A 9,759-nucleotide genomic window follows, 5' to 3' on the forward strand; every position below is an offset into this window, starting at 1 on the left:
TCATTACAATCTGCGGATCATAATTGAACAGCTGTTTGAGTTTACCTTCACTCAAGAACACATGGAGAGGAAGATGGACGGAGAGCCAGAAGAGCTTTTTATAGTAATATAATCTGCAGCTACAGTGATCTGTGTCATATGGTCTCTTTCTCCATGAATTTGTGGGATTTATAGTGCCTTTTCTGACAGACCAGTAATGGCTATCAAGGGAGATATCACAAATCGCAAGAGTTTGTTGTATAGATACAGACAGTTATTGGTGATGTAGTCTATTGATTATTCTCATCTCCGATGCAGGACTACATAGTCTGTATCTATTAATAAGGCAACAATAAATGAAATTAATGTTACCAGCTTTATTGAATGTGTTATGGCTGTTTGAAAGCAAATGTTCAGATGGGTGGAGTGTTTGATCTTTTACTGTAACCGTGACTCTTTATTTCACAATGAAAGACTTGAACTTGAACTTGACCACAATCATGCTCTTTTTCCCCAAACTCACAGTTTCTCAGAAAACTGTAGCTCTGTGAAAGAAATTACTATATATTATCATGAAGATGTAGACTAAAGGGAATGGTTTGGACTGCTCTGTGTATTGTGTTCTGATTTTAGGGGAGCAGTATTTTTCCACAGAAACTAAAGCCTGTGAAACCACCTGATTAGACACTGATACCGAGACTAGCATTGTCTAGTACAAAATAAGTTATATATCTGCAGGTGCAGAACTTCTTAATCTATGCTGTGAAACCACTGTTGTGAAACCAATGTTAATGATCAATCTATGTATCAGAAGGAAACTAGAAGGAATTCTCTGCCTAGGATCAAGGGCGTAAAACAGTTGTTTGCTCTGGCTTGTGGTGTCCTTATTCTAAGACAACTTAGTAAGTGTTTAGGGTTATTTCCTAACAAGATCATTGACTTCTGACTTACTGACAATGCTCCAACCTTTTTGGTAAGTGATTACAAAACAACCCCTGACCTCTTCTAGATCAGGCCTCGCACAAAACTATAAAAGGAGCATCAGCAATGAATCAAAAAACAAGTTCAGAACTTGCACGAGGTCGTAGGGTTCTCTGGGAAGGTAACTAGGTTCTTCTTTTATAATTACTTTTCTAACCTGTAGTGCTGCGAGTTTTTTCCACAAGATTGTTCTATTTAAATCATGCATGTGTTTGTGACGGCATTATTTAGTTTACAGTTTACAGTTTACAGATTGTTCTATTTCATCACCTCCTTTATGAAAACGGTGTAAAACTAATATAGGAAAAAAAAGGACGTTTGATTTTGTAAAACTATCTGGAACAGACAGAAATAAAGAGACACATACATTTAATGTGGCATAAAGGTAGCACCACGAGAGCATTTACAAACAGAAATTCGATGTCACTTTTAAATTCTATAAACAGCATTAAATGTACATACACAAAATATCTACTCACAGACAAATAATGTCAAAAGTTCAAACGTAAATGACGGCTCTTCAAGGGAAAATGAGTTGCATGTAAATTAACGTCTTCTCCATTCTATTCCACCTTGGCTATATCCACATGCTTGAATTTAGTGCTTATTTATTTATTCATGCCATTTGCAGTGTTCGTGTAGTGTTTTTATTTATGTTAGGACATCACAATGCCTCGTAGAATCATGACTATACATGTGAAATGTAATTGTTTATGATACAAATATTCTCGTATTTATTATTATCATAATAATTTAAATCCGAGGATGTCATAGAGTTGATGTGAACGCAATCACCAACGATTTCTCACAAATGCAGCCCTTAAGAACATGGGCGCACTCCAATCTGGCGATGTATGACTGTTTAGTGTTCTTACATTCTGTTCAAAGTTAAGAAGGAATACCAGATGAGAAGACTTTCATGAAAGCCAGAATTGTCCCGGGAACATTTTAACATGTTCTTAACTGCGTTTGAGAATGAGATCCAATGTCTGTCAACCTCTTAACATATCGTGCATAGCGGCAGTGACAGGGGAGAGAGGAGGAAAAAGAGGAGTGTGTGCAGAATATATAAGTGGTAAAGTCTGTGCATGGGGCTGAGATGAGATGAGATGAGCAGGGGAGGGCAGACTGAGGTAGACTCATGCAGAGAAGTCAATCTCCCACCCCCTCCCCTTCTGCGTGGCGTTTTAAAGCTGAATGGCACTCGGGACAAGCTTACTTAGCCTGTCTGATGATCATGACAGTGACAGGGGTCTGCACGGAATATGCTCCTCTGTCCGTTGAGAGTTATGTGTAGTGGGTGGTGAGCATTGTCCAAGATGGTCAGCAGCCTACTCAGGGTCCTTCTCTCCAGTTCAGGCAGCTCCTGCCTTTCTCACAAGCCTGTCCAATCGCCCTGCATCCCTCTTCTTTATGCTGCCTCCCCAGCACACTACAGCATAAGAAAGGACACTGGCAAAAACAGACTGGTAGAACATGCACCGGAGTTTGTTGCAGAAGTTGCTTTTGTTCTAAATATGTAACAAATGAATTGCTAGTCATCTTTAAAAATGTTTTGTTAGCTAAATTCAATGAGCTAGCTGAATAGTTACCATATGTTAAAGTTACACAGCTATTCAGATGCCATCAAAACCTTATTTAACTTGGGACTTGTTTATTCATAGCCTGTATCCGTGTTTCATTTTACAAACAGATTGGCCTAATACACACGTCAACTGATTAAAAGCGTTTCAGGAGACACTGCACACAGAGAGGAATAGACCAACCATGTGTACTCACCAGTCACAAATCGACATGGAACCGATAACAACAAGAAAGGTGCTTGTGATCTACACGGGCGGCACCATTGCAATGATAGAGAATGACAAAGGTAGGTTGCTGAAATATATTTTTGTGATTTCCCTTAAATGGGGAGGAAATGAATTCATAAAGTGATTTACTCCACTGTGGAGATTTATGCAAAGACATTTCGACAATGATGTTGCAGCCGTATGAATGATGGCTGCCTTTGATATCACATATTGATTATCAATGATGTTGCAGCTGTATGAACGATGGCTGCCTTTGATATCACATATTGATTATCAATGATGTTGCAGCCGTATGAACGATGGCTGCCTTTGATATCACATATTGATTATCAATGATGTTGCAGCCGTATGAATGATGGCTGCCTTTCATATCACATATTGATTATCAATGACATTGCAGCCGTATGAATGATGGCTGCCTTTCATATCACATATTGATTATCAATGATGTTGCAGCCGTATGAATGATGGCTGCCTTTCATATCACGTATTGATTATCAATGATGTTGCAGCCGTATGAATGATGGCTGCCTTTGATATCACATATTGATTATCAATGATGTTGCAGCCATATGAATGATGGCTGCCTTTGATATCACATATTGATTATCAATGATGTTGCAGCAGTATGAATGATGGCTGCCTTTGATATCACGTATTGATTATCAATGATGTTGCAGCCGTATGAATGATGGCTGCCTTTGATATCACATATTGATTATCAATGATGTTGCAGCCGTATGAATGATGGCTGCCTTTGATTTCACATATTGATTATCAATGATGTTGCAGCCGTATGAATGATGGCTGCCTTTGATATCACATATTGATTATCAATGATGTTGCAGCCGTATGAATGATGGCTGCCTTTGATATCACATATTGATTGGTAATGTGCAGCAAAACCAACACGTGGTTCTGAAGTACATTCTGAAATAGAATTGTTGGTCCATTGAAGTGGCCCTATCAAATGTGTTATTCCAAGCATTCACATAGACGTCATTGTATTTCATCCAACCATCCCACGTATGGTTTTGGCCAAAATTCCAATCACCATGTAACCATGGCAATATTGTTTTTATATCACTTAATTCAGTTTTCCGCAACCCTTGCCCTGGGGCCCCATTGAGTTTTAATATGTTTAATGGCAGCTACGCCCACAATTACTTGTTGATTGATTGAGCTGCTTATACTGCTTCATTTGACTTCACTTAAGATTTTTTTATTCTCAGTTTTTTTCAGGATTTGTATTGTTTGTTTGTTAAATAACTGAGTGCTCAGTTATTCATATTGAAAACCAGCATGCACAATGAGCCCCCAGGGTAGATTTAGATTTGTTCTCGATATGTAAGCAGTGAAGATCTGAATGTAGTGGTGTGAATGGGTAATACACAGTGTGCCAGTGATGAAGATGAAGATGAGGGTGATGCCAGTGATGAAGATGAGGGTAATGCCAGTGATGAAGATGAGGGTCTATGTATTTCAGGAAATCTAGTGCCGGTGAAGGAGAAGTTCCTGACAAACTGGCTGTTCCACCATTTGGTGCTGTATGAGAAGAGACCCAACGAGACTGAGGAGGAGGCTCGAAAACGGCTAAAGGTCAAAGAAGGCTGGATGCTGCTGCAGTAAGTGCAACAACATGCTGGTGGGGGTGGTACCAATCCAAGACATTGTTACGGTACTCTACTCGGTTACATTGGCCAGCTGTGATGGATAAAGAGCTAAACATAATAAAACTACACATTTTTATGTTTTCAAACCTGAACGCTGATGTCAATACATAGCTTTTTAAAAGGATGGCTGTAAAACTGTTTGTTAGTAGCTCTGAAAAAGGGTATTCTGTTAGTAGCTCTGAAAAAGGGTATTCTGTTAGTAGCTCTGAAAAAGGGTATTCTGTTATTAGCTCTGAATAATGGTGTTCACTATGTCAATTGTATAAATAATTAATATATCGTAATGTAAATGTAAAGTAGCTACATTCACGTGGAACTGTCATGCATGCTAACGAGATTTCTGTCTAAATGCTGCTCTCTTTTCTTCCACAAGCCAAAAGGCTGTGAATGACTACAACAAAGACTTCAGGGTTCTGTACCACATACACAGTGTGATTCCGCCCATTGACTCCTCCAGTATGACCCCCAAAGAATGGTTTGGAATAGCAGACAAAATTCGGGTAACTATGGTTACTTCTCTGAAAAAAAAGAATTGAGGGGACTCGGGAGGTATATTTCTGCCTTCTTAAATATCTCTCTCTCTCTCTCTGTACTCCAGGAGGCAAAGCATGACTATGATGGCTTTGTCATCCTCCATGGGACAGATACAATGGCCTACACATCCTCTGCTCTGTCCTTCATCCTATGGGACCTGAGGAAGCCGGTCATCCTGACAGGTTCCCAGGTGAGACCGCCATACCCACTCTGGTACAACACTGTAATGAACAAGCACTACCTGAGCTGGGATGGCCCACAGAGCCAGAGCGTCTCCCTATTGCTGTGGTATGAGGAGTGTGATATACAAGTATACCCCTTAGACAGGACACCAGTCTATCAGAGGACCATCACCCACAGCGCTGAGCTCTAGGCACAGTGCGAGTGCATATCATTTTTAGAGTCTTCAGTTTATCTCCACTAGGAACTGACCCCACAACCTTCTAGCATCAGTGCATCTGCCTCGGCTACAAGACCCATGAAAGCGTTTAGCTGGCCATTTAAGGTCTTCTGAGTTTATAGTTTACACCTATAGAATATTACAGGATATAATTAAATGTTGCTGTTGCTGGTGTTCCTTATGTATCATTGCTCTTCCCACCTACATCCTGTTTGTTTGTTTGTCGGTCTGTCCATGCAGAGGCCGTTATTTCACCCACGCAGCAATGCGGAAGACAACTTCATCGGAGCTGTACTGATGGCCAGCTGCTACTCAACAAACAAATATCTGCAACAGGTCAGCAGAGGGCGCTCCAACAGCACTTTTCCTTCTACCTCCTACCTAAGACGCATCACTGCCATGTCTCCCTCCCCTTTCTCTCTCATCACTCCCTCCTGTTTTCTGACACTCTTCACTTGAGTTTTGTTTAATTTTTGCCATTCACATGCTGCTGAAAAACTTACCGCAGTGTCTTACTGGAATAAAAGAGCCGTGTCCTGCCTTTGATTCAAATTCTAGATCTAATCGCAGTCATGTTCCCTTTTCATGTCATGTGTATGAAATGCCGTTCTGGCAACTGCTCCATGCTGCTACCCTGACCCCTTTGTTTCTGAATGCCTGGACAGGTAATGATCTATGATGACACCAAGCTGTATCAGGGCAACAGGGTGTGCAAGTACGACTGTGACTCCTACAGTGTGTACGACTGCCCCAACGCTGAACCCCTGGCCAGGCTGGACACTCTGATCAAGGGTAAGTTTCTGTGAGGCAGTGTACGGCCAATAAAGATTAACCCTGAGTGTAATCTGCACGTTTTACTTCAAAAAAGCAGAGCGAGTGAGTTTCAGATTGATTTAACATTGATTCACTGTGTAGCTATCGTTGTATTATTTTCAGGAATAACTAAATAACACTGTTATAAATAATGTCATCTCTCACTTCTCTGTCCTGAAGTGCGAGAATGTAATCCTTGCAAGCCCCAAGACCTCAGAGTCAAAGCCTCCCCATCTGGAAAATGCCCTGATGTAAGGTTGCTGAAGGTCTTCCCAGGGATAAACGCTGAGTATGTAAGTTTACCTGGATTCTGCATATGAAGTGACATGAACTTGTAGGGGGAGAGTGGGGTATGTTGAGCCATGAACCACCTCTTGTTTCGAGGAAATTAACCACCAATTTGGTCAAAAAGTTCAATCATTTCACTCTCACCATGAAGGTTTCAAGCACATAAAATAAATCATAAGTATGCTTACATTCAAAAGAAAACAATTCTGTCCAGAGTGAAATTTGGATGTTTTTATTCCCGTGCCGATGTAAAAGTAGATGAGTCTGAGAATATATTACAAATGTATTTATGCATCATAAAGCTCAAAGAGCTCAAATCATGCCACACAAAACAAAAAAGGCTGCAAATCCACTCAGGACTAAGTTGCAGAAGGTAATATATCTTAAGCTAAATTTTTGTAAATACTTAAAAAATAACTAGCCTAACCCGTGTTGCAGGTAAACTATCATTAACTGTTACCTTTATTCCAGGTGAGGTCTCGGTAACTCTTTCCTCTGTTCCAGATCACTTCTATTCTGGATAGGGCAGAAGGTCTCATCCTTGAGACCTTTGGGGCAGGCAATGCACCGGATCAGCCCCATCTGATCGATGCCCTGATAAAAGCCGATGCGACTGGTGTGGTCATTCTGAACTGTACCCAGGTCTACAAGGGCACTGTGCTGCCCATCTATGATGTGTCCGCGGTGAGCTTCCCAGTGCACATGCAGCTCATAAGCTGCTCCCCTAACCCTAACCCTAGCTTCTCTCTCTGTCCCTCACCTTCACTCTTCATCTCATCTTCCAAGAGCAGCAGTGAGCACTTCAGATTACCTGGCTTTTACTGCAGTTCCATTCCTCCACTTTTTCTCTATTCTTATGTAAAATAGAAGTTATTGTTACACTAGATCTCTATTGCTTGTAGCTTGATTGTTCTCACCCTTGTACGTCGCTTTGGATAAAAGTGTCTTCTAAATGACCAAATGTAAATGTAGATCACACTGCAGAGTGTACAGTGTCTCTGTCCCTCACCTTCACTCTTCTCTCTTCAAGAGCAGCCGTGGGCACATCAGATTACCTGACTTTGTCTGGCAGAGATCCCACTGCAGAGTGCAGGTGAAGTCTGTGTCCCCTCCCTATACTGACGCCTTTCCTTCCCTCTCTTTCCCCATGTCTCAGAAACTGTGGAAGGCAGTTGTGTCTGGGTATGACATCACCCCTGAAGCGGCCCTGGCCAAAATGGTCTGGACCCTGAGAACTTTCTCCGACCAAAAGACAAGGAAGGAGGTTGGTGGCTTTTGTCCTCCTTGTTGGAATGTTCTATTGTGTTCTATACGAACTATTAAAGGTAGGGTAGCGATCTTGGAGAAACCAGCAAGGGTGAGCTAGACTTAACAGTATACAACCGAAAAAAATCCCTTCTCTAAAGCCATTCATCCAAAACACAACTACGTACGTCGCTTTGGATAAAAGCATCTGCTAAATGACTAAATGTATGTATGTAAATGTATATAACTGGAGCACTACTAGAGTGCTCCTAGACTAGAGCGATGAGGAGAGGAGAGCAGCAAATTTTCATCCTTGCTACATCAGCTACGTTGGCTGTATAGTTCAGGGAAATTACACATTCCCCAAAAACAAACCAGATAATTACCTGACCAACAGACACAACAACCATGGCCTCACTTTTCAGGCCCTTCGATTCCCTCAGTTGTTGCCATCGTTACCTCCTGACCTGCTGGGAGGGTGTAGGGTTTAAGAGCTAGGATATAGCTAGGTATGCTAACTGCCACACCACCAACTAGAAACCAACAACCGCCTGGCTTCCTGTCCCTATGGTGGATACTTTTACTGAACTGTCAAGCTTGGCTTTAAGAACCCTTCGTCCTTTTCTCCGTTGCTGCCCACACTGCAAAAAAATCAGCTTAAAAAAAAAAAGAAAAAAAAGTAATAAAATGGTGCAAATTTAATTATAGTAAGCTTAATTATCTGCCAACAGAACAGGAAGATTTGACTTACTAAGAGTTTCAAAAAACAAGTTAAATTGCTAGCCTCAAGGAACCCAAATATATCTTAAAACTAGTGTGGCCAGACTAAAACAAGTAAGTTTGTCAAAATAAGTAAGAATTATTTTCTCAAAGTGTAGGAAATTGTGCTGAAATTTGGCAAATGTTAGCACCATACTCTTGAAATGAGGTATATAAGGCCATTTCTCTGGAAATCAGTACAACTACACCTAAAACAAGTAAATGCCTAAATTAAAAAAAAAATAAGAATTATTTCCTCGAAATTTAGAATTGCGAATTGAGGCTTTATGCTAGGCAAGTTATCTTGAAATAAGTTCAGCTTCTCTAAAAACAAGTGCATTTGCCTAAAACTAAAAAATGTAAGAATTTTTTTTTCGAAATGTAGAAAAATGTGTCTGTATTCAGCAAATGATAGCAACATCATCTTGAATTGAGGCTATATGCTAGGCAATTTATCTTGAAATAAGTTCAGCTTCTCTAAAAACAAGTGCATTTGCCTGAAAACTCAAAAAATTAAGAATTCTTTTCTCGAAACGTAGAACATTTTCTCCTATATTCAGCAAATAATAACACTATTATCTCGGAATAAGGCTGTATGTTAGACAATTTATCTTGAAATCAGTAAAGCTATACTAAAAACAAGTACATTTGCCTAGATACCATAAGAATTATTTTCTCAATATCTAGGACAATTTGCTTAAATTCAGCAATTTTGTTATTTCATTTATTAGCCTCATTTTTTATTTTTTTGCATTTGGTCAGACAGGACAGCATAGTGCAAGACAGGATGCTAGCTGGAGAAATGACCGCAAGTCGGACTCGAACCTGAACTCTTACCTGTATCCCCATCAGACCCATTCATGGTGCAGGGTTGCTACTGCGTGTGCCACAGCTCCTTCCCTAAAACAGTCATCTGTTGAGGATATTGGCATTTTTTGGAGAGTTTTAAAGTCAATGCAAATGTACAATTGATCATTGAAATAATATAGATTTTGCAGATAGCACAATGAATGCTTCAAATAACTTTTAATTAGTATCTTCAACCTAGACACAGTTGCTATGGTAAAAACAGCTGTGAATGCTATCTGCACAATCTCTATTATCTCAATGAGCAATTGCACATATGCATTGACTTCAAAACTCTCCAAAACAAATAGCAATATCCTTAAGAGATTACTGCTTTAAGATTGCAGCTGTGGCGCAAGCGGCAGCAACCCTGCACCATGAATGGGTCTGATGGGGACACAGGTAAGAGTTCAGGTTCGAGACCGACTTG

The 9,759-nt window shown here is 40.3% G+C and overlaps 1 protein-coding gene across 1 annotated transcript; it reads left to right on the top strand.

Moving 5' to 3' along the window:
• Window positions 1-2,727: 2,727 nt before the first annotated feature.
• LOC308382141 (L-asparaginase 1-like) lies at window positions 2,728-7,813 on the top strand (the record flags this gene model as incomplete). The annotated part of the gene is made up of 10 exons (XM_080859829.1): window positions 2,728-2,830; window positions 4,258-4,396; window positions 4,818-4,944; window positions 5,043-5,168; window positions 5,619-5,714; window positions 6,044-6,170; window positions 6,372-6,484; window positions 6,984-7,163; window positions 7,636-7,743; window positions 7,805-7,813. The coding sequence occupies 10 exons, from the start codon at window positions 2,728-2,730 to the stop codon at window positions 7,811-7,813; spliced, it is 1,128 nt and encodes a 375-aa protein (XP_080715955.1).
• Between the last annotated feature and the right edge of the window lie 1,946 nt (window positions 7,814-9,759).

This window comes from Sprattus sprattus (assembly GCF_963457725.1).
Source record: "Sprattus sprattus genome assembly, chromosome: 21".
NCBI classification, from domain to species: Eukaryota; Metazoa; Chordata; class Actinopteri; order Clupeiformes; family Clupeidae; genus Sprattus; species Sprattus sprattus.